The sequence below is a fragment of the Vanrija pseudolonga genome, chromosome 5 (assembly GCF_020906515.1).
Source record: "Vanrija pseudolonga chromosome 5, complete sequence".
Lineage (NCBI taxonomy): Eukaryota > Fungi > Basidiomycota > Tremellomycetes > Trichosporonales > Trichosporonaceae > Vanrija > Vanrija pseudolonga.
The window spans coordinates 452,053-472,998 of NC_085853.1; the positions used below are offsets into that span (position 1 = coordinate 452,053).

Here is a 20,946-nt window from a genome sequence, read left to right on the forward strand (position 1 = left end):
CTATGGCCGCACCACAAACATAGACAGTGCTGCTTCTGGGAACGGATAGCCGGATGTAGACATGCACCTCCCTCCATCGGCACACTTGCATACAGGGTAAGCCGCGTAGGCGACAGCAAAACGGGGGCCAGCAGTAATGGGATCGAGGGTGCCGAAATCAATTTCGGGTCGGCAGCACCTCGGAAGGAAACCAACTCTACTTCTTGTGCGCGGCTTCAGAGTCAAACAGGGGCGTGTTGCCGGTGGGGGGAGGAGCACTGGCGGGGGCACCAGCCTGAGCATGTGTACCGCCAACTGGGTTAGAGGGAACATACGACTGGTCGGGAAGGTGCGAGTCGTCGAGACCTTCGGCAGCTATACCTGTCAATTGCAACCCTTCAAGATCTTGACTCACCCTCAATAACGTCGTACATTGGCGACGCAATCTCAGGCGCAGGGACACGGCCGCTGGTAATAGCGTTAATTTACGGCTGCGCTCGAGCCGATGCCACAGCCGACAACTCACGTCAGAATGTCGGTCGATGAGATGTTGGCGCCGTAGAAAGCACGGTTTGCGTCACTGCGCTCAACGAGAATAGTTCCGTCAAGCGAGAGGCCAGCAAATAGACCTATTCAGTTAGTAATAGCCTTTGACTCGGTTCGGAGTGGCAGCGGGCTTGGCAGCGGCGACCAGATGAGGGAGGGGCACACTTGACGACTTCGCCTCCATTGATGTCGGCGCCGAGTGTCACGCGGACGGCGGCCTTCCCCACCTCGGTGGAGGTGGGACCGCCACGCCGTCACCGCGCCCACCTCCTTCGGAGGTCGACAACGCCACCACGCTCCCTACACGGTCACCCCTTGGCGAAATGATGAAACCAAAGCTTAACGGAGTGTGGCGGCGCAGCCGCCTTGGTGGCGCAACTTTGAGTGGGCAGTCACGAACGTGGCTCCGCTTAACGTGGTGCGTGGTAACCGCCCGCCCCACATGTTGACACGGCGCCGAGCTTAACCAGGTGAAGGGAGCCTGGCCAGACTGTGCTTGCGGGGACGCCCAACGCCATCGAGCTTAAAAACCGTGTGACCACGCCTAAAACAAGTCGCCACGCCCGTGCCACGCCTATCCACCGCACTTACCCTTGGACCTCGAGTAGCTGAAGATAGGCGAGGGGTTGACAATCGACGCGGCAAGCTGGCCACCGGTGCCGATTGGGCCGGCGGCAGCAGACACACTGCCACCAATCGTGACGTTGCCGCCGCGCGAGAACGCCTTGACCGCCTCGTCCGTGTTGAGAACCATCACCACTTCGGTGAGGTCTGCGCCGATTTGGAGGCCCCATCCGACGCCTGTGGTGTGAGCGGGTGTGGGGGGTTTGGGAGGGAAGCGCGTGGCGGGCACGTTGGCGACACGCTACCGGCTCGCGTGGCCGTTGCGCTGGCGCCTCAACGCGTAGCGGGAGGGCACAAGCTCGGGCGGCGCAAGGAAGCACAGCGCCGCGCCAGCAACGTGGTGCCCACGGCGCACCGAAACATGATGTGCACTACGGTGCCCCATGATACTCGGCGCGACACGTTACCGGCTCGAGCGGCCGCTGGCCGCAACGCCAATGGGACTCGACAAGCTCAGGCAGCGCGAAGAAGCAGCGCCCAGCAGCTTGGTGCCCACAGCGCAATACCCACGGCACATCGCAACGAGATGCCCACACATCACGCCGCGTCACAACACTCACCAGCAGTGGCGATACAGCTCGGCGCGCTCCAGCTGCCGTCAGGCAGACGCGCAACGACGAGGCCAGAGCCCGCCTTGCCGGAGAACACGAAGCCGGCCTTGAGGATCGTGAAGACGGCGAGGCCCTTGCAACCGAGGAGGACCTGCTTCGGGATCGAGTTGAGCGCCGACTCGGGGTGCGACGGGTCGGCTGGGGTCGTTAGTGGACGGGTCCGGCGGGCGGCGGGGCGGGGCGGTGCAGGGCGAGCGCCAGCGTAAGCGTTGAGCGAGGGCCGTACGATGACAACAGCACTAAGGCTGTAGCGGGGGTACAGCTGGAATGTGACCGAGGGCATGCTGGCCTACGACTAATGCACACCCGGTCCTGCCTAGGCCTGGACGCTCCCTCACACCTCGCTGCGCTCGGCGAGCGCCGCTCCCACTCACCCAGGAAGCTCTTGAGGATCTTGGCCGCCTTCTGCGACTCGCCGGGGAGCGAGAAGCCCTGCATGATGTTGGACGAGCCGGACTGGGCGCGCGCCGTGCCCTCCTGTGGTGTGTGAGCAGGATGCAGCCAACAGCAGTGGAGTCGGCGCCGGAGAGATAAGGCAGGCTAACCAGTCGAGGACTCGCCCCCGCCGCTCCCACACCCACACCCACTTACCTGGGCAAATGCGGCGGCTTGCGCGCCGGCGCTCTGCGCGCCCGTCTTGACCTTGTTCAGAAAGTTGCCAAAGCCGCCCGACATTGTGGATTGGTTGTTGTGGGAAGTAGAGTAGAGCGAATGCGAGTTGCGTTACTCGTCGTCGTCGAGGTGGCAAAAGGAAACGAATGACGGACGCCGGCAATGCCCAGGAACGACGTCATGGCTTTTTAGCAAAAGTGGCAGCACTGAAACCCGACCGACCTGACCAACCCGACCCACGGCGCCGACGTCGTCGTCGTCGCCTTTTGCTTGGCCATGCCTTTAACGACTAGCCCACTGGAGCGATGATGCAATGCCATAGTGATAACAACAACACAAAACACGCGTCTACGTATCCACCTCGGGCGTCTACTTGCTCGCCTCGGCCCCGTTGGCCCCCGGACGCTGCGACTCGGCGCCCCACCACATGCCATCTTTTGCTGCGGACCACGATTCCACGCGCTTGCGGTACGCCTTGCCGCTCTCCTGCGCTTCTTGACGAAGAGCCACCGTGCGCTCGTTGGGCGCAACCCATCGCACCTCGGCCGTGTTGCGTACCTGGCCCTCATACTTCTTCCGCGTTGCCTGCAGCATCTTGAATGGCGTCTCGCCGTCTGGCACCGAGAGCGAGTTCATCGCCCGCACGGTCGTGATGGCCTTGTCCCTCAGTGTTGTGGCCGTCGCAATGCCGTCGACGGTATCAGGCGTCATGCCCATGTCCCACTGCACCTTGACTGCCTGTTAGCCGGGTTACACAGGGCCGTACTCACGCTTCTGCTCCCTCCTCGCTACCCGATCCCCAGAAAGCTCGAGAACACCCCCCTCGATCAGCGTGCCATCAAGCTCAGCCTTGAGCTTGATGGACATGGCACGGCGGGGAATCGGCGTGTCAGGGTTGTCCCACGTCGTCGGCGCAAACGTCACAATGAGCTCGTTCTCAAAGTCGTGCTCCGTAGCCCGAGGCTTTGTGCGGTGAAGGGTCATTGACAACGAGCGGTCGGGGAAGATCTCGGTAGCCTTTTCGAGGATACGCTCGAGCAGGCCCACGCAGAGGTGGAAGACCTGGTTGGCGATTTCAGTGGAGCCGAATAGCCGCTCGTCGAGCTCGGATCTGTGGTGTGAGCTGGGTCTTGCTGGGCGATTTAGCTTACAGAGGGAGATACTGGAAGCCAAAGCAGCGGACAGTGTTATGATAGGCGACAAAGATGCCATCCATCTGGCCGATACGGGCTTGGAGGCTGTTGTGTGAGTACTGCCTCCTGCACTCTTGTCACCACACACCTGTACTTCAACATGCCCGATCTTGTCAAGTCGTAGTACTCGCGCTCAAACGACTCCTTGTAGCCCTGGAGGGTGGAAATGTCGTAGTCGCTGTTCTTCTGCGCGGGTCAGCCAAGTCCAGAACAGCACCCACCTTGTAGTTTGCCCGGTCCATACGGATGGGCATGCACGCGCGGGTCTTGATATCGAACGTTCCGTTACCGGGCAGTCTGTCGTCCTGGCAATCGAGCTGCGAGCGCATGAGGAGGGAGGAGCTCTGTATGGGTCAGCGAGGGCTACACCAGCACTACTCACTCGGCTGTAGCAGTACGCCTCGCGCTCCGTCCTCTCCGACTCGGGGACGGCCGACTCTGGTGACGATGTGAGGAATCTTTCAAAGTCGTCCTTCTCTGCCGTTAACAGCTTCTCGAGAATACGGCCGTAATCCGAGAGAATATTCTCGTCGATCGCATTGCTCTTGTCGTTGTCTATTGCGTAGCGGCCGTTGGGCAGCAGCTCGATATTCAAGAGCGCGGGGAGCTGCGCACCGGCAGTAAAGTCCTTGCGCTCGGAGCTGAACTCGCCGCTGAGCGTCGTGTGGTCGACGCCACGTCCACCTGGCAGTCAGTGAAGCCCAAAGCCCCGCACTCACCACTCAGCGTGAAGTAGATCTGGCTCAGTGCCTGCGTGAGGGTCGACGTCGAGCCGATGAACCGCAGCCCGTCGCCTTCGGCCATCTGGGCCAGCTCGTCGTCCTTCGACGCAGTAATGTACTGCGGCATGCGGTGGAACGCAAACTGCTCCGGCTCGGGCACCTCGGCGAGCTCGGGCTCAAAGTTCCACACGCCCGTACGCGGGTCGCGCAGCGAGTGTACCCCAGGAGCGAAGAGCACGCGCTGCAGCCCGCGCGCGAGACGCGCGACCTTGGCCTCGCGCGGCGACTTGACGCCGCGGATCGGCACGTCGGACGGCGCGAGCATGCCCGACGCGACTGGCTCGTATGCCTCGCTCGCTGCCTTTGCCTCGTCGTCTGGCCGGAAGAGCTCTTCCTGTCAGTCGGCAACAATGGTAGGGTGACGTACCGAGGAACTCGTCGCGCGGAGGCTCCTCGCGGCGCTCCTTCTTCTTCGCCTTCTTCAGCTCCTTGCTCGGTCCTTTGCCCTCCTCGCCGCGCTCTCCGTCCTTGGGCTCGAGGGGAAAGTTGTGGGTACGGGCAAAGTGGGGTGGCGTGTCAAGGGTGGGACGGTCCCCCGACGACCTGATCACCTTGCGGCCCTTGCCTTCTGAGCTCTTGGTGTTCGTGTCCGCTCCGTCCTGTGATCCACTCGCGGCCTGTTCATTCTCCGCCTTGGCGGCCGGCTCGTCCCCTTTGTCCGCCAACTCGTCCTTTATCCGGAGCCTGTACTTCTCGCCTGCCTTGAGGGACTGCCGGGGGTGCACCTGGCGCTCAGCGACGCGCGACGGATCCCATTTCCCTTTGATGTCTATTTCTCTGGAACCGTTCTGCGGGATGGCCACCTTGGCCGTGATAGCGTTGGCCGGGACCTCGCCCTCGGGGGCAGCAGCAGGCTGGACGACCTCGTTGCTTCTGAGCCTCGCGAGCGCGGCGGACGCGGCGCGGCGTTGTCGGCGCCCCTTGGTCGCCTTGCTACCAATGCTGCGGGACAGTCCCGGCGCCGTGCGTGACACGGCACGTAGAGCGAGCATTGTGGTGGCCGTGGTGGTGCGGTGCGTGGTGGTGTAGCTGGTAATCGTCAAAATATCGACCAACTCCAACAATTCCAAGACCGATCGGAGCCGGAGGGCGGCACGTGACCACCACGTGGCATGACATTGTCGCAGGTTCCACACGACGACGCGCATTCGCAGTTGGTGATGACACTGTTGTTCTCAACTCCACTTCACGACCAACGACAATGGCAGAGCAGAAGAACGACAAGAAGCCCGAGGAGACACCTGCCGCCGCGCCGGCACAGGAGAAGAAGAAGCTGCCGCAGCTCGGCGCGCTGGAGGACGACGACGAGTTTGAGGTGAGCCGGCGAGGAAGGCGGCGAGCGCAGCGAGTCGCCTGATTCCGAGCTTGAACATTGCTGACGAGCGCAGGACTTCCCCGCATCCGGTGAGCACGAGCAGTCCTAGCAGCTATCAATGCGGCGCCGGCAGGCCACGCACCGTGGCTCACGATAGTTACTGACATGCGCAGAACAAACCACCACGGTCGCCGACACGCTCGCCACCGCCCCCGGCACCGAGCAGCTGTGGGAGGATAACTGGGACGACGACGACGTCGAGGACGACTTCCAGAAGCAGCTCCGGCAGGCTATTGCCGAGCGTGCGGGCGGGGGGGACGAGGCGATGAAGGAGTAAGCGACGCGACGCGGCGCGCAGCGCTGCGTCGAGCGGGGTCCGGCTCGCTCGCTTTGACACCACGACGACCGACCGGCACGACGCCTCACGACGCCCCGCCCCGCCCCGCCCACCCGCGATGAGACGAGATAGAGAGCTTTACGCCAGCAGCATGCACTTATAGTGCGGCTGGGGCAGCGTTGCGCTGCGCTGCGTGCTGACGGATGATGACGAGTGCTGAGTGTACTGCTCACCACAGCTGACTGATTGCCTCGAAGCATTCATCTGTCGCTGAGAATCAGTGTTGTGGCTTGAGAACACTGACGCTGCTTTCCTCGGTGTGGCATTTGCCGCCCATGGAGGGAAAGGACGCAGATTGTCGGTCTGATGGAGCACTGACGAACGGAGCTCCCCTGCACCCAACGCTGCCTCCCGCCGTCCATCCTCACACAGCGCTCACGGCCCCCAGCACACAATACCATGCATCTGCACAGTTCTAGATCTGCACACGGCGGTGCCCAGCGCCTACACCCCTCACCCACGGCCTATCGCGCCGGGTGCTTGCGCTTAAAGTACGCCTCCATCTCCTTGGCAGCCTCCTCTTCGTCTGCTTCCTCCTGGGCGAGCGCTTCAGTCCGTACGCGCTCTGCCTCGGCCGCCTCCCATAGGTCCGCCTCGCCCGAGGCCACCTTGTCCTGCATGGCCTCCTTGAGCGACTTTGTGCCGCCGTCGGGCGTCGGCGCGCCCGCCTTGATGATCGGGTTGCGGTTTAGCCTCTCAAACAGCACAAACATCTTCTCCGCTTCACGCTCCTTCTCCTCGTCCGTCATGCCGTCGAATGGCGAGTTGCTGTCCCCGGTTGGCGCTTCGAGGCCGGTGATAGGGTGCCGCTCGTGCGAGTTGCTCGACGCGATCGTGTGCTGCGAGTGTCCCGACGCCGCAGTGTGACGTCGCTCGTGCGAGCGGATCGACGCACCGCTGTGGTGCGAGTGGCTTGTTGACGGCGACGGCGAGTGGGCTGTCGGAGCGGGCGAACGGGGAGGTACAGGCCGCGGCTGCTCATCTGGCAACTCGACCACGCGGGCTGGCGGAGGGCCAGACAGCCCTTTGCGATACAACAGTCCTGCGGCGTTGCCGTAGCCAATCTCATCACACAACTCGCCAGCTGCACGATCAGCAAAACCCCACAGCCTCGGAACTCACCGTCACCGCTGCACACAGCCCACAGGAACTCGCCGGCGGTATCTCGCGAGTGGATACTGTGCGTCGTGTTCATGAGACGCAGAAGCGTGCCAAGCAATCCCGGTCGAGCCTCCAGAGGCCCGGCCTCTGGTGACCTGTCAAGTGAACGCGGGAAGAGCGAGCTGCGGTAGAACGTCCGCATCTCGATACATCCCGTCGCCGTGTGCGCCGCGAGCACCAGCACCGGGGGCAGCACTTCGTCGATGATGAACTCTGGGTCGGGTGGGGCCGTGCCGGGCAGATGGGCGTCGACGAACCCATTGAGAATAGCGAGAAGACGCCGTGGGACCGTCTGAGCGGTGGGCGTTGCATGCGTTGTCGGCCCCCTAAAGCTGAGGAACGAGCCCGACGGCGTGGGCGACAGTTGGCCGTCGGAGAAACCACCCGATGGCGGACTGCCCGTCTTGCTGCCCTTCTTCTTGTCGCGAGATTGTGATGCCTGTCGGCCGGTTCCGGGCGTTGCGTACCACGTAGGAAGGAGCTCGGGGGTCAGCGGGATCGAGATAAGCGCGTGGAGGGCGTGGGTGAGCGGTGGGAGCAGGTCGTTGAAGGGTATTTGGTGGACAATGCTGAGTATAGGGGCGAGGAGGCTGGCTCTGTCAGCAGCAGCAGAAGTCAGTGCGCAGGCGGCAGCGCAGCTGGCTCACGGATCGAGCTTGGCATCCCATGGGGGCTCGTCGTCGCCCTCGACCTTTTGGGGGTAGAAGCGGAGGACATTTGCGGTAAACTTTAGGAGCTCGGACAGGGCGTCGTAGTTTGCTGGCATCACACGCAAGGCCGAGAGGTGCTGTGTACTGTGTCAGTCGTGTGTTTTTTGTATCTCGGCGGTCCGAGCGAGCGCCACCGTTTTCACTCTCTCACATGCACGAGCTTTGGGACCAGGCCGTCACTGTCGACCATTTCGCGCACACACTTGCCGCTGGCGGTGATGAGGAATCCGATGCGGCCCAGCAGAAAGAGGTTGGCGGGCGTGTGCTCCGCGGTGCCGAGCGCACGGGCGATCGCGGGCCCGCCGCCGATCTCTGCGAACCGCCGCCGCGCAGGCGGGTGCAGCACGAGCGTGTTTGCCAGCGCGCGCATGGCCTCGCTTGCGGGCGGCGAGAAAGGCGGCACGCGCGGGGCAGTCGTCACGCGCGGCGAGATGCCCGAGTGGTGCAGGAGCGTCGCGAGGTGATCTGGCGTGATGAGGGTTTCTGACCCGACGGGGTTGCGACCGAGGACCTTGACGGCGGTGAGGGCGGCCGTGTGGACTGGAGTGAGCGGGTGCGTCAGCGCGTGCGCGTTCGAGCAGGCGAGGTATCAGACGACCAGAGTGTCGCACCACACCTCCCGCCCACTCACCATCGTCAGGCCAGTGCATCCACAGCCCGTCCGGCGCCAAGTCGGCGAGGATGGCGACGAGGAACCCGGCCCGGTCCTCGGGGTGCATGAGCGTCGGCGGCGCGTTGATGATGCGGCTCAGCTCGCGGCGGACCGGCGCGAGTGCCGGGGCGCGCCCGCGGTCCGCGATGGCCGTGTAGTCTGTAGCTAGCGGCACCTGCATGAGATGGCGGGGGGGGAGGAGTGGGGGATGTTAGAAGTCTGGTTATTATTGCAGTGTGTTCTGTCGTGGCTTGAGGTGCGATGGCTGCCGCATGCTGCTATTGTGGTGGACGCGGTCTGTGCACAGTGACGACATGACGAAAGTGGAGGTTGGTCGTTGGACGTTGGTGGCAAATTCGAGTGTTTGTGGCGGTTGGCTTTGAGTGGGTGAAGGGGTTGGGTTCGTCGTTTTGCTGTCAAGGCGGGCGGGATCCAAGTCTTGGTGGGTTTAAGTGGTGTATCGGGCTGTACTGGTGACGTTTGGATGCTTTGGGTGCATGTATCGGCACTGTGTGGCGACTTTGGTGGCTAAGCTCGCGCTTACCCTCCTACCGCACCAGTTCTGAGTCGTCCTCCACTCCTTGCCTTCGTGTTTCGGAGTGCACGGGCTATCTATGGTCCTGGCGACGTTTGCCTCGCGAATGGAGTGAGTTTTCTTGTGTTGGTGATTCGGTCGGTTTGATGGTGCCGTGCAGAACAGTAGTGAGATGGAACGAACTCCAGCGGGCATCATCTTTGTGACCCAACTATGTTACTGAGTTCGAATCACCTCCAAACGCCCTCACACCACACGCAACGCTGCTCGAACATGCCAGAGTGCATCATTTGGCACGGGAGCCACTGACACAGCACAGCGACCAAGAGGCCACCTTCCATCGACGCTGATACCCGTCGTCGCCTCGTCATCACACACAACCCTCAGCGCCACTAACCGCACCCATCTGCCACGCACCCCGTGAGCGGCCGCGTGCCAGCGAACACGGCGGGCGCGTTCCGCATCTCCGGGCCGCTCATGCCGGGCCCAGTGCACTACCATGGCCACTCGTCGACCCGCCACGGAACCGTCACCGCGAAGCTCACCCCTCCTCGCCCTGCTCGATCCACTCGCCACCACCAACCGCCCGGAGCGTGGTCCCCCTCGCCACCCACCCATGCCATCGACACGGTCACACATCCCCTCCTCACCTGCCAAGACGGCCCACGCGCGGCCCATCGACCTCGAAAACCTGCACCCATCCTGTCCATTCCACAAGCGCACACCAAGCACAGCCGTGTGCGTCCCGAACACCGCGAGGCAAGGGACGAGATTACCTCCGAACGAAAGAACCGAAGGAACGGGTCGCTTGCGCGTCGCCAGTCTGGCGTCGTGAGCACGGGCATGTGATGGGGTGCGCTGGGGTGCACTGGTGTACTGTGTGCTGCCCTGTACTGGTGTCCAAGTGCGCCCGCCCCCTGCGTGAATACCGAGGTCTGGTGTACGCCGCTGCTGCCGAACTGTGCCGTACAAAGCTCTGCCAGTATTCTGAATTCTGCTACCAGAGACAACTGTGCCGTCGTAAGCATAGCTCGTCGTACAGCTCCAAGCGCCCTACGACTAGAGGCCAAGAGGGCCCTGCGTCAATCAAGAAGCAGCGCGACATGCCGACACACCGCCCCGTGTCGTCGACGCCTACCGTAGTCTCGCCCATACAGTGCCACACTGGAGGTGCATACCGACGCCCCCCCCCACGTGAGGCAGTGTTCCCCACTCTATCTCCTCTCGACCCTCATGCATGCAATCTGCAGAGCCATCTGCAATGTGGGCAGGTAAAGTGGCAGACGACGCCGGCCTGGACCCCGTAAGGCAAGTCTTGAAGCAAGTGCCACATGTGGTGGCCACCTCTTCTACTGTACTCCCGCAGCACCGTCCACCACCAACGCAAATGCGCGATATACATGCCTCTACGCCTCCAATCCGCGTTCAAGCATGCACAGCGGCCCGCGCCTGCTAGCATTCGTCGCCGTCGTTGACGAGGAAGACCCGATCCGAATGAATGATGAATGTTTGTAAAATCCGCAATCCGCCACCATCCTGCCTGCCAAGAGAGCCCACGTCGCCAGTGGACCGCGTCGCCCTATCGACCAGCGCGCACCGTGCCTGCCTTTCCGCCCGCCTGCTTGCTTATGCACACGCACATACATCCTGCGCTCCGGTCGGAGATTACTGCCCGGAGTACAGCGCGGCGGGGACATGCCGAAAGCGGGGGCTGCCTCGGGCACCCCGTCGTCGTCGGTCGTTTGTCGGTGACACCCGCCGACTCGACCGAACCGCCGAGCCGGCGCGGCAAGCCAGCCCGCCAAGCGCGGCAAAGCGTGGCGTGGGGCGCGCTCAACTGTCACCGTCTCTACGGGTCAGCCGGCCTTGTCCGTATGCAGGTGCGAGCGAGCAGCGAGCGCAGCCGCACGCTCACACGACACGACACGCCGCCCCGGCGTTTGTCAGCGCTTTTCTCGTACACCTCCGCGCACATCCCGCCAATGCGCGCGCGCGTGTGTAAACGCCACCCCCCCCGCTGCTGAAAAGTTTCGTCGTCGTCGTCGTCGCTTGTCGCATCTTATCTCGTATGCAGGGCCGGGGGACCGACCGGGGGCGAGGAGTGCGCCAGGGTACGAAGCCACTCGCCGGCCGGTGTGTCCTCGGCCCGCCAGCGGGTCGGTCATGCCCGCTCGCCTCGCTCGCTCACTCGCTCGCTCGTGGCAAACTTTTTCTCGTCAGCGTCAGCGGCGCGGCGCGCTCGCCTGTCAGTTTGTACGACGTATGGCCAGCGCTCGCATCGCACGTGCGCTTGTATACTGCGTGCGTCATGGTTGTAACTCTGCTCCGCTCGCTCCAAGTCCTTCCGCCGATCTCGATTCGAATGGATAGCGCAAACTTTGCTTGCTCGCTCGTGCGTGCCGAACAACAAACATACGGCCGTCTGGCGCCTCGGCTGCGTCGCGTCGGGCTGACCTATTGCTGCGGGACCGAGCGGCTGCGCCGACCAACGACCGACCCCGCGATTGTTGTCGTGTTGGTCAGTCACTCACTCGCCGCCGTTCCGTACGCGGAGGGCGACGCAGTCTCTCGCGCAGTGAAATGATGGATCAGAATAGCCCTGCTGCTGTTGTCGAAAATTCTGTTGCGAGGGTCGTCGAGGATGTGGTCCCTGATGGCTGGCTGGGTGACCCCCAAGTCAGGATGTAAACCAGGCAGGCGTCAGTGGCGCTTGCTGAAGCCATGCTGGGGGGGATCAGACAAACACGCTGGCCTTGTTTGGTCCGCTGGTTTTATCGGGGCGGCCAAGGGGGGCTGTCCAATGCCGCCGGAAAGTTGATGCCAGCTTGCCAGTGGAATCATCAGTCCTCGTTACGACATCAGTGCGCGCTGCGTGTCAAAGGCTTGAGCTTGATACAGATCCAGATGCCTTTGCAGCATGAAACAAAGCAAGCGTCGGTAACCTTGCTGGCTGTAGAATCCCACAATGCGACAGCGACGCCATACACACACACCTCGTCTCGCAGCCTGCCTGCCTACCCCACCCACCCCAGCGGAGCTTTCGGCGGGCCCCAGCCTCGCCCCCGCCGAGCGAGCGGGCGAGCGGCCGGGTCGCCGACACCCAAGACCCAAGCGCGGGCTAGTACCGTGCCACCGTGCCCAGTGGGCGCCAGCGTCCTTGGCGGCCTTGTCGTGAGACTGGTGACTGGCCAATCTGGGTGCAGATGTGTCGCGCTCGGAGCGCCAGTTGTCGCCCGCTGTCACTGTCGCTCGGAGAGGTCCTGCGCGTCTCCGCACTGGCGCCGGGGCGAGGGCCGGGGGCGAAGTGGAAATGGCCGTGAGAGTCACCCCAGCCTCGTCGGGTTGCCGGAGCACATTCCGACCACCGGAGCCCAGCCCAGCCCTGCCAACATATCGTGTGAGAGGTTCAATTCAACAGTTTGTGCAATGCATTGGGGGAGTGGGGCGACCCCGGATGCACAGTCCACCATATCGGACATGGGCCGAGCTGGTGGTACATGCACAATGCGCCCAACCCACTCGTGCTCACGAAACGCACGCTGGGTCCCCACGAAACCGCCGAACATCGGCTCTGGAGAACCGTGGGGTTTCAGACGGCTGCAAGCGAGGTTTTGCCTTCCCGTGCGTGCATCAGTGAGCGTGTCGAGGCACGCACGCAGAGGTGCACTGCGTCGTGCTGCTGCTGCTGTTATCCAACGGTTCGTACCTCGAGGGTCACGTGTACCGCCCCAAGGCCAATAGAACTGCCCGTCCTCTAAGCGACGTTTGGAAACAATCCTTGCTCTTGGCAAGTCGCGGCTAGACCTGTGACTTGTAAACCATTTTCGAATCGACGAGGGGGCGGGGATCCGCTGCCCGCATCGTTGTTGCCTGTCGTCGTCGTCGTGTGCAGGAACGGACGGTTTGCGTGCCGATCTTACTTTGCTCTGATGCACCGTACCTGTGCCATTGCCATGGCGCCAAAGCTACGAGCGCGTATGGCGTCGACAGCGGCCGGCCCTCTCTCGCCTCGCTCGCTCGCGCGCGCAGCCGCAGCCTTCGTTGCCTCGGCTCGGCTGCCTCCGAGCTCGTGACGAATCACCTGCGGCGGAGACGTGCAATGCATGGGGTGATAGCTTATCACGAGTGCGTGCGTGCACCCACTGCCGCCGTGTTTAACTGCACCTTATTCCCGCCGCCCGTCGACATTCACCTGTGGGGGTGGGTGTACACGGGTTGCCAAAAGGCACGCACGCCGCCTCTGCCTGTTGCACACGACTTTGACACACCCGGCGGCATGGCTGCTCACAATGGCGGCACAAGAGTTTAGGCCGCAAAAGGCACCTGACGTGGCAACTGCCGCCGGCAGTTTGCTTGGCACCTGACGAGGGCCGTTTTAGCCAGGCGAGGCTAGGAGGGGATTTGCAAACACGCAACACTTTGTTGGCCATTCGGTCCAGCCGAGCTAACACAGTCCACTTTTGTTAGTAGTGGGTTTCTCCTCGAATATTGTGTCTTGCCATGGCTGTTGGGCTTTGCTTGGCAGGCGACGCCGCCCTGGTTTGCATTGTGCGGAATGGTGCAAGTGGTCGCAAAGAGTGTGTAGCATGTGCAGCCAGCCCGGAGCTGAGGGAATAAAAATAACGAGTGTGCCCAGTTGTCGCCGCCGTTGACGTGGTTGAATGTTTGTCGGAGGTCGGGGGCCGAGGCGGTAGACGGCGGAGTTGAATGTTGTGTCGATGGTGATGAGGCGAGCTAGTGCTGCCAGCTGTTTGTTATGGCGGCCCCAGGCAGGATATTGTTTGGATCGAAACTGGTTATCTCGGATTTGTTCCCTGAAACTTCACCCTTGTTGAACCCGTCCAATGTGCCTGAGCCGGGTGGTGGACAAACAGGGAAAATGCAGGGCAGGGGGGTGCAGGGGGAAGAGGGAGCGCAGGAGGGTTGGGGGGGGGGGAGGGGGGCAACAGCGCTAGGCTGTTTCCTCTGTCCACTCAATCGCATGCGTCGTCGACACACAGTCAACATAAACATTGCAGCCAGCCAGCCAGCCAGGCAGCACTGATTTCCACCACGGAGAACCACTGTTACGGCCGAGACAATACACAAAAACACAAGACACGCACGCACACCTCGGTGCTCGGTCCTATGCATTTGGCCGAGCCCCCGGGCGCTGATCGTGGCCGCAGCGGCGGCGGGTGTCACTGAGCATGTCACACACACAGAGAGAGAGCCGCCGCACGGCGCAGGCCGAAGCGCCAAAGCGCGATCATGTGTCCAGTCGTTGCTTGCTCCTTCGCAACGGTTTGGAGTGTCACCCTCATCAAGGTGCAAGCTGGAACATGCCAACCAGGCCCACCAGGGCAGGAGGATGCATTGCATTGCAGCAGCAGCAGCCCACTGTCGAAAGAAAAAAATTCTGACACGGGTACCCCAGTCTAGTCAAGCTGGGGAAGAGGCAGGTTAGAGTTTGGGTGGGGGGCCAGCGCTCTAACAGCAGAGGGGCAGAGGGGCACGGCATGGCATGGGGGGAGCATGACGACATGACGAGCCCGTTCCGTGTTCTTGGTTTGGGCAGCAGGTTCGTGACCAAGTGTCATCAGCGGCGGCTCCAGCGAGCGAGCGACGATCAGTGCGGTCATCAAGCGGCCATGCATGCATACTGCCTCTAGCTCGGAGACACCCCGGTGTCGGCTTGGGGCGGTCGCGGCGGCGCCCTTTGGCGTTTGGTTCGTTCGGCACGCGACCGTCCGCGCTCGGCTGCCTGCCTGGCGAGGGAGCGAGAGGCACCTGCCCGCAAGGTGCTGGTGCTGCTGCTGCGATCCTGACAAGCGCGAGGTGACATGACTGGAGGCCAAAGCACGTATGGAGCCGATGGAGCCCTTGTCGGGGCCAGAATGCGCTCAGGCGGGCGCCCATGTTCGGCGGGTGGTCATGTCAGCTGTCCATAGTCGTGCTGCTAGCAGGGTTGGTGCGGGCTTTACAGGTGCATACTACGGCCTCGCTAAACTCCGCGGACGGGGAAGAGGGGCACGCAAGTTGCGTGCGTATTCCTCCACGACCTGGCGACACGGCGACACCTTGAAGGCAAAACGGAGAGTCGTCGTGTCGCGCTCCAGCGTTTCGGCAGTCCTATTGGGTGCACTGACGCGCAACAGTTTGAGGGATTTCATTAGCCACACAAAGGAAGAGATAGCAAGCTTTGGCCCATTATCCAGGGGCGGAGCCGGCCGTAGTGGTGGTGCTCGTCCGTCTGCTGCAGCTCCACTGTGGACACAGAGTGGCCCATTGACAACCACTGACTGGCTCAGGAAGTGAATCTTGGGCCCAAGCCTCTTGCATCAGGTTCTTTGGGTATGCTGGATGGGTAGTGGGCGGGCAGGCAAGCTCCTGCGCAATGCCGGCCGATCCTTGGTTGTCTCAGTCTAAGGGTTTATGCATTGCTGCTGTTGGCCCTTACACCAATGCAAGTACAAACATTGAGAGATCGGGCAGAAGGCTGGTAGGCGGAGAGAGAGGGGTCAAGGCTTCAAGGCAAGGTGCCTTTTGCGCAACCCCAGAGAGGCAACGTCACCGCACCCAATGTGTTGGATAAGGCGCCATCTCGGTTTCGTCGGTTAGTGGTCATCGCCGTTCCTCGGCTGCGGCTGCAGCAGGCTGCGGCAGGGGGTACAACGAGGCTGCAGGCGGCAGGCGACAGGAGCAACGAAGCACCGATGGGATGTAGACAACGACTGACTTGGGCCCAAAAAAACCACACCCATGCACCACCCTATGCTATGCGCACGGAAGCGGCAAGGCAAGGCACCAGACCAATGTCGAGAGAGAGCCGTTGCCGCCTGTGCCGCTGGGCTGCATGGGGACGAGCCCACCCGTCTTGCCCCTCTGTCCTTGCCCCCCTCTGTTGGCCCACGACGAGAATTCCGACTGGAGCCCACCCAAAAACTCGAGCCAGGTCAGGTCAGGTCCAGGGGCTTCTGGGTTTGGTTTTTCGATTTTTTTTTTTTATTCGCCCTCATGGAAATTGAAGTGCGCCAGGAAGGGCCAGGAGTGGGCCGCCGCTGGAAATCGTCCTATGCAGGCTTTGCCTTGGTTTGAGCCATCCCTGAGTGAGTGAGCGGCACACGGTCAGAGGCCAGAGCGGGGTTGGCCTGCCCAGCCTGCCCAGCGCGCGCCCAGCCCAGCAGCCCAGGAAGCCGCCAGGAAGCCAGACGCCAGGAGCAAGTTTTGTACCCTTTGAGGTTGTATCCGAGGTGACGCCCTCCCCGCCCACCCGCCCGCGCGCGCGCGCGCGCCCGCCCGCGCCCGCCGCGGACAGTCTTGATACGAATAGTGCTGCTGCTGCTGCTGCCAGTCAGCCGGCCAGCCAGCCAGCCAGGCGGCAGCGACTCCAGTCGGCCGGTCGTGCGTGTGTTGTCGTCAGCCCACCGATCCCTGCCTGGACCTGTTCCAGTGTCAGCCCCAGCGTCCGCATTCTGTCGCTGCCGCTGGCTCGTTGGCTCGCCTCACTCCTCATCCGCCCGCTCGCCCGCCCGCCCGCTGTTCGACCGAGGCGAGGGACAGACACGGAGGGCCAACTGCCGCTTCTTCCCCAGCCTAGCAGCACCAGCATGCAGTCAATCCGTCTCATATTGGAAACCCAAACTGGCTTGGGTCTTGCCTCTTTCCTTTAAGACGTCCAACTCTTGTCAACTACTCCCCCCTCTCTCTTTCCTGTCAACCGCTTTCTTTTCATCACAGCTCTCTTGCTCTTTTCTATTCCTGCTGTCTCTAGCAGTCTGTGCAAACAGCAGCAGCCAGCTCTCTGCGCTTGCGCTTTTCTTTTTCGATAGAGGATCATAGCGTGCCGTTGACGTAGACGGACCGCAAACAAACCTCGCCCCCCCCCAGCCCGCCCGACCCTCACCCACCCAACCCCTCCCCCCCCCTTTTTCCGCCTCCACCCAATCAGAGGCGACCAATCTGGGTCACTACCGTATTTAGATAGCCCACCCCCCCCCTCACCCATTTCTTCCCACTCCCCTCCCCTCCTCTCAACTCTACCCTCCCCTCTCTCTCCCCCCCTCGTACATCTCGACCGCCATGTCCGAGAACGAGAAGCACACTCCGGAGGAGGTCCCCGTCAAGTGAGTCCACCGCTCTCGCCGCCAGCTTTTTCCATGACTCTCCCACGCCATCGGCACCACCCGCTACGACCCAAACAAACACCACTAGGGTGCTTGTTTGGGTCGATGCAAAAATCCCCCATCGCACCATCAAAACACAACATCAGATGCTAACACACTCTACAGGGAGTCCTCTCTCCCGGCCCCGGCCCAGGCCGCGGCTGCCGCTGGTGAGTTGCACGATGGGCTTCGCTCTCGCCGCCCTCGCACCCACACTAGGGGCGGGGGGTCTGCGGGGCTTGGCCCATTGTTTTCATCCAAACTTGACACTGACACTACGCTTCAGAGCCGGAGAAGAAGAAGCGCGAGTACAAGGAGATGGAAGAGAAGCACGAGGGCGACCAGCACGCCCGCGTTGCTCTCAACGAGGTGAGTTTTGTTGTATGGAGGTAGTCGTCCTGCGCATTCGTTCCATCACCATCACCCATGACCCGTCGAGTGGGGATGAGCCTATAGAAACGGCCCTTCGTCACTTGTATTGGGTGGTGGGCGCGGTGGGTTTGGCGATGTTCGCCGACATCGGCAACATTTGGTTCCTCAGGGGCCTTGGCGCCTTACCCTGAGTTTGAAACGAGCGCGGCACGGCCCTCCCCACCCAATCCTCGAGCTGCACGTGCTGACGTCCGCCAGATCTCCTTTACCGCTGCCGACCTTTACGACAAGGACAAGGTCGACATCGAGCACGTCGTCATGGAGGAGGTCTTCCAGCTCCTCCAGTGTGACGACAAGGGTCTCACTGAGGCCGAGGCCACCAACCGTATTGGTATCTTCGGCCCCAACAAGCTTCAGGAGAAGAAGGAGAAGTGAGTAGTGGCACCATTTTAATCGCCGCATCTCGCCCGCACCCAAGGCACAAACATGCTAACCAATTCCCCAGCGTCTTCCTTCAGTTCCTGTCGTTCATGTGGAACCCCCTCTCGTGGGTCATGGAGGGTGCTGCCATCGTCGCCATCGCTCTTTCGAACGGTGGCGGTAAGCCCCCTGACTGGCCCGACTTCGTCGGTATCGTTCTTCTCCTCCTCGTCAACTCGACCATTGGTTTCGTTGAGGAGCGTAACGCTGGTAACGCTGTCAAGGCTCTCATGGACTCGCTCGCCCCCAAGGCCCGTGTTAAGCGTGACGGCAACTGGAAGGAGGTCGAGTCCGCCGACCTCGTCCCCGGTGACCTCGTTGCCTTCAAGCACGGTGACATCTGCCCCGCCGACTGCCGTCTCACTGAGGCCATTGACGTTTCCATGGACCAGGCCGCCCTTACCGGCGAGTCGCTTCCCCAGGGCAAGAAGGAGGGTGACGAGTGCTTCTCCGGCTCTACCTGCAAGCAGGGTGAGGCCGAGGGCATCGTCATCTCCACTGGTCCCAACACCTTCTTCGGTCGTGCCGCCACCCTGGTCGGTGAGGACAACGACCAGGTCGGTCACCTCCAGATGGTTCTTGCCCGCATTGGTTCCTTCTGTCTCGTCTCGATCGGCATCTTTGTGCTCCTCGAGATTGTCATTCTTTACCCCAAGTTCAAGTACTCTTACCGTGACGGTCTTGACAACATCCTTGTCCTCCTGATCGGTGGTATCCCCATCGCCATGCCTACTGTCCTCTCGGTTACCCTCGCCGTCGGTGCCCAGCAGCTCGCCAAGCACAAGGCTATCGTCACCCGTATCACTGCCATTGAGGAGCTTGCCGGTGTCACCATCCTCTGCTCGGACAAGACTGGTACCCTTACCACCAACAAGCTCACCATCGACAAGGAGAACGTCAAGTGCTACTCGCACTGGGACGTTGAGGGTGTCTGCCTCCTCGCCGCCTACGCTTCGCGTACCGAGAACCAGGACGCCATCGACACTTGCGTTGTTGGCACCCTTGACAACCCCGCCGACGCCCGTAACGGTATCCAGCTCCTCGACTTCAAGCCCTTCAACCCCGTTGACAAGCGCACTGAGATCACCTACCGTGACGACCGTGACGGTGGCAAGCTCAAGCGTGCTACTAAGGGTATGACTGGTATCATCATTGAGCTCTGCTCGCGCAACAAGACTACCGAGGTTGAGGACCGCCTTGAGGCCGACGTTGAGGAGTTTGCTCGCCGTGGTCTCCGTGCTCTTGCCGTCGCCTACGAGGATGTTCTTGGTGACCAGCCCGACTCGCCCGGCAACGGCTTCGAGCTCGTCGGTCTCCTCTCGATCTTCGACCCCCCTCGTTCGGACACCAAGCAGACCATCGACGACGCCATGGCCCTCGGTGTCAAGGTCAAGATGGTTACCGGTGACCAGCTCGCTATCGCCAAGGAGACTGGCCGTCGTCTTGGTCTAGGTGACCACATGTACGCCGCCAAGGTTCTCAAGGACGGCCCCGAGCCCGGCTCGAAGCACGCCAACCTCGACGAGATGATCATGGACGCCGACGGTTTCGCCGGTGTCTTCCCCGAGCACAAGTTCGAGATTGTCAAGCGTATCCAGGCTCTCGGCCACCTCTGCGCCATGACTGGTGACGGTGCCAACGACGCCCCCGCTCTTTCGCGTGCCAACGTCGGTATCGCCGTCGAGGGTGCTACCGACGCTGCCCGTGGTGCCGCCGACATTGTCCTTACCGAGCCCGGACTTTCGACCATTGTCCACGCCATCTACGGTTCGCGTGTCATCTTCCAGCGTATGCGTAACTACGCCATCTACGCTTGCGCTGTCACCATCCGTATCGTTGTCGGCTTCGCCCTCATGGCCTTCATCTGGCAGTTCAACTTCCCTCCGTTCATGGTTCTTATCATCGCTGTTCTCAACGACGGTACCATCATGACCCTCTCGCTCGACCGTGTGCTCCCCTCGACCACCCCCGACGAGTGGAACCTTATCGAGGTCTTCACCTACGGTATCGGCTACGGTCTCTACCTCGCTGTCTCGACCATTGCTCTCTACGCCATCATGCAGGAGACCACCTTCTTCGAGGACAAGTTCAAGGTTGACCGCGCTGCCGACGACAACTACACCTCGCACATGGTCATCTACCTCCAGGTCGCCATTATCTCGCAGGCCCTCATCTTCGTCACCCGTTCGCACGGCCCCTCGTGGACTGAGCGCCCTTCGGTTGCCCTCATGCTTGCCTTCTGCCTTGCCCAGCTCATCGCTTCGATCATTGCTGCCTTCGGCAACTGGGGCTTCACCAAGGTCCACGGCATCTCGGGTGGCTGGATTGGTATTGTCTGGATCTGGAACATCATCTGGTACATTCCTCTCGACCTGCTCAAGTTCATCATGAAGAAGACCGTCATCGCCGCCATCCAGAGGCGCCGCGCTGCCCAGCACGCCCCCGCCCTTGTCGACGAGCACGGCGAGCGTCTCCAGCGCACTGCCTCTCGCCACGAGTCGCTCTACTCGAACCGCACTTCGTTCATCGGCAAGGCCCGCAACAAGCTCCGTGGCGGTGGTGCCAAGATCTCGAAGAACGAGCTCCAGCGCTTCGGTTCGATCCAGGCCCAGCAGTCGGGTGCTGCTCTCCAGCGCGCTGCTTCGCGTCACTAAGCGGTTCGCCCCCTACCCTCATCCTAGTACCCTGTAGTAATTGTGCGACCATTGCATCACAATTCTACCCTCGACGAGCAGGCCACAGCTCTCGAGCAACCCACCCCCCCCCCCACCCCCCACATCCTCAACATGCTCAGCCACTTTTAATTTTCATTTGAGCTGCTCTCTAGTCCTTT

General features: G+C 61.9%; 5 protein-coding genes across 5 annotated transcripts; 2 read left to right on the forward strand and 3 right to left on the reverse strand.

Moving 5' to 3' along the window:
- Nucleotides 1-72: 72 nt before the first annotated feature.
- Nucleotides 73-2,525, reverse strand: SPAPJ696.02_0 (SH3 domain-containing protein). Its single transcript, XM_062773382.1, has 7 exons — nucleotides 2,352-2,525; nucleotides 2,135-2,237; nucleotides 1,710-1,898; nucleotides 1,117-1,326; nucleotides 506-608; nucleotides 395-447; nucleotides 73-354 (listed from the first exon to the last, which is right to left on the reverse strand). The coding sequence occupies exons 1-7, from the start codon at nucleotides 2,433-2,435 to the stop codon at nucleotides 197-199; spliced, it is 900 nt and encodes a 299-aa protein (XP_062629366.1). The 5' UTR covers nucleotides 2,436-2,525; the 3' UTR covers nucleotides 73-196.
- A 202-nt stretch (nucleotides 2,526-2,727) lies between these two features.
- On the reverse strand, nucleotides 2,728-5,368 carry pet127 (mRNA degradation protein, mitochondrial). Its single transcript, XM_062773383.1, has 8 exons — nucleotides 4,715-5,368; nucleotides 4,285-4,677; nucleotides 3,948-4,249; nucleotides 3,787-3,909; nucleotides 3,654-3,751; nucleotides 3,524-3,610; nucleotides 3,143-3,483; nucleotides 2,728-3,106 (listed from the first exon to the last, which is right to left on the reverse strand). The coding sequence occupies exons 1-8, from the start codon at nucleotides 5,337-5,339 to the stop codon at nucleotides 2,742-2,744; spliced, it is 2,334 nt and encodes a 777-aa protein (XP_062629367.1). The 5' UTR covers nucleotides 5,340-5,368; the 3' UTR covers nucleotides 2,728-2,741.
- A 158-nt stretch (nucleotides 5,369-5,526) lies between these two features.
- On the forward strand, nucleotides 5,527-6,167 carry SEM1 (26S proteasome complex subunit SEM1). Its single transcript, XM_062773384.1, has 3 exons — nucleotides 5,527-5,662; nucleotides 5,736-5,751; nucleotides 5,836-6,167. Exons 1-3 carry the CDS (start codon nucleotides 5,549-5,551, stop codon nucleotides 5,997-5,999), a joined length of 294 nt encoding a protein of 97 aa, XP_062629368.1. The 5' UTR covers nucleotides 5,527-5,548; the 3' UTR covers nucleotides 6,000-6,167.
- Nucleotides 6,168-6,371: 204 nt separating this feature from the next.
- On the reverse strand, nucleotides 6,372-8,826 carry ric8a (Synembryn). The gene is made up of 5 exons (XM_062773385.1): nucleotides 8,562-8,826; nucleotides 8,082-8,470; nucleotides 7,868-8,007; nucleotides 7,182-7,810; nucleotides 6,372-7,143 (listed from the first exon to the last, which is right to left on the reverse strand). The coding sequence occupies exons 1-5, from the start codon at nucleotides 8,761-8,763 to the stop codon at nucleotides 6,524-6,526; spliced, it is 1,980 nt and encodes a 659-aa protein (XP_062629369.1). The 5' UTR covers nucleotides 8,764-8,826; the 3' UTR covers nucleotides 6,372-6,523.
- An 8,193-nt stretch (nucleotides 8,827-17,019) lies between these two features.
- Nucleotides 17,020-20,767, forward strand: AHA4 (ATPase 4, plasma membrane-type; the record flags this gene model as incomplete). Its single annotated transcript, XM_062773386.1, has 6 exons — nucleotides 17,020-17,222; nucleotides 17,388-17,431; nucleotides 17,548-17,630; nucleotides 17,892-18,064; nucleotides 18,139-18,304; nucleotides 19,289-20,767. Exons 1-6 carry the CDS (start codon nucleotides 17,179-17,181, stop codon nucleotides 20,765-20,767), a joined length of 1,989 nt encoding a protein of 662 aa, XP_062629370.1. The 5' UTR covers nucleotides 17,020-17,178.
- Between the last annotated feature and the right edge of the window lie 179 nt (nucleotides 20,768-20,946).

What these genes read in the sequence shown, in the direction of transcription:
- SPAPJ696.02_0 (XM_062773382.1), bottom strand. Translation starts at nt 2,435, where the DNA reads ATGTCGGGCGGCTTTGGCAACTTTCTGAACAAGGTCAAGACGGGCGCG. An exon ending in GAGCTGTATCGCCACTGCTG is followed by an intron (nt 1,327 to 1,709) that starts GTGAGTGTTGTG and finishes CTCACACCACAG; the next exon opens with GCGTCGGATGGGGCCTCCAA. An exon ending in CAGCTACTCGAGGTCCAAGG is followed by an intron (nt 609 to 1,116) that starts GTAAGTGCGGTG and finishes CTAACTGAATAG; the next exon opens with GTCTATTTGCTGGCCTCTCG.
- pet127 (XM_062773383.1), bottom strand. Translation starts at nt 5,339, where the DNA reads ATGCTCGCTCTACGTGCCGTGTCACGCACGGCGCCGGGACTGTCCCGC. An exon ending in GATCTACTTCACGCTGAGTG is followed by an intron (nt 4,250 to 4,284) that starts GTGAGTGCGGGG and finishes ACTGACTGCCAG; the next exon opens with GTGGACGTGGCGTCGACCAC. An exon ending in TCGGGCATGTTGAAGTACAG is followed by an intron (nt 3,611 to 3,653) that starts GTGTGTGGTGAC and finishes CTCACACAACAG; the next exon opens with CCTCCAAGCCCGTATCGGCC.
- SEM1 (XM_062773384.1), top strand. Translation starts at nt 5,549, where the DNA reads ATGGCAGAGCAGAAGAACGACAAGAAGCCCGAGGAGACACCTGCCGCC.
- ric8a (XM_062773385.1), bottom strand. Translation starts at nt 8,763, where the DNA reads ATGCAGGTGCCGCTAGCTACAGACTACACGGCCATCGCGGACCGCGGG. An exon ending in GATGCACTGGCCTGACGATG is followed by an intron (nt 8,471 to 8,561) that starts GTGAGTGGGCGG and finishes CGCTCACTCCAG; the next exon opens with TCCACACGGCCGCCCTCACC. An exon ending in TGGTCCCAAAGCTCGTGCAT is followed by an intron (nt 8,008 to 8,081) that starts GTGAGAGAGTGA and finishes CACAGTACACAG; the next exon opens with CACCTCTCGGCCTTGCGTGT.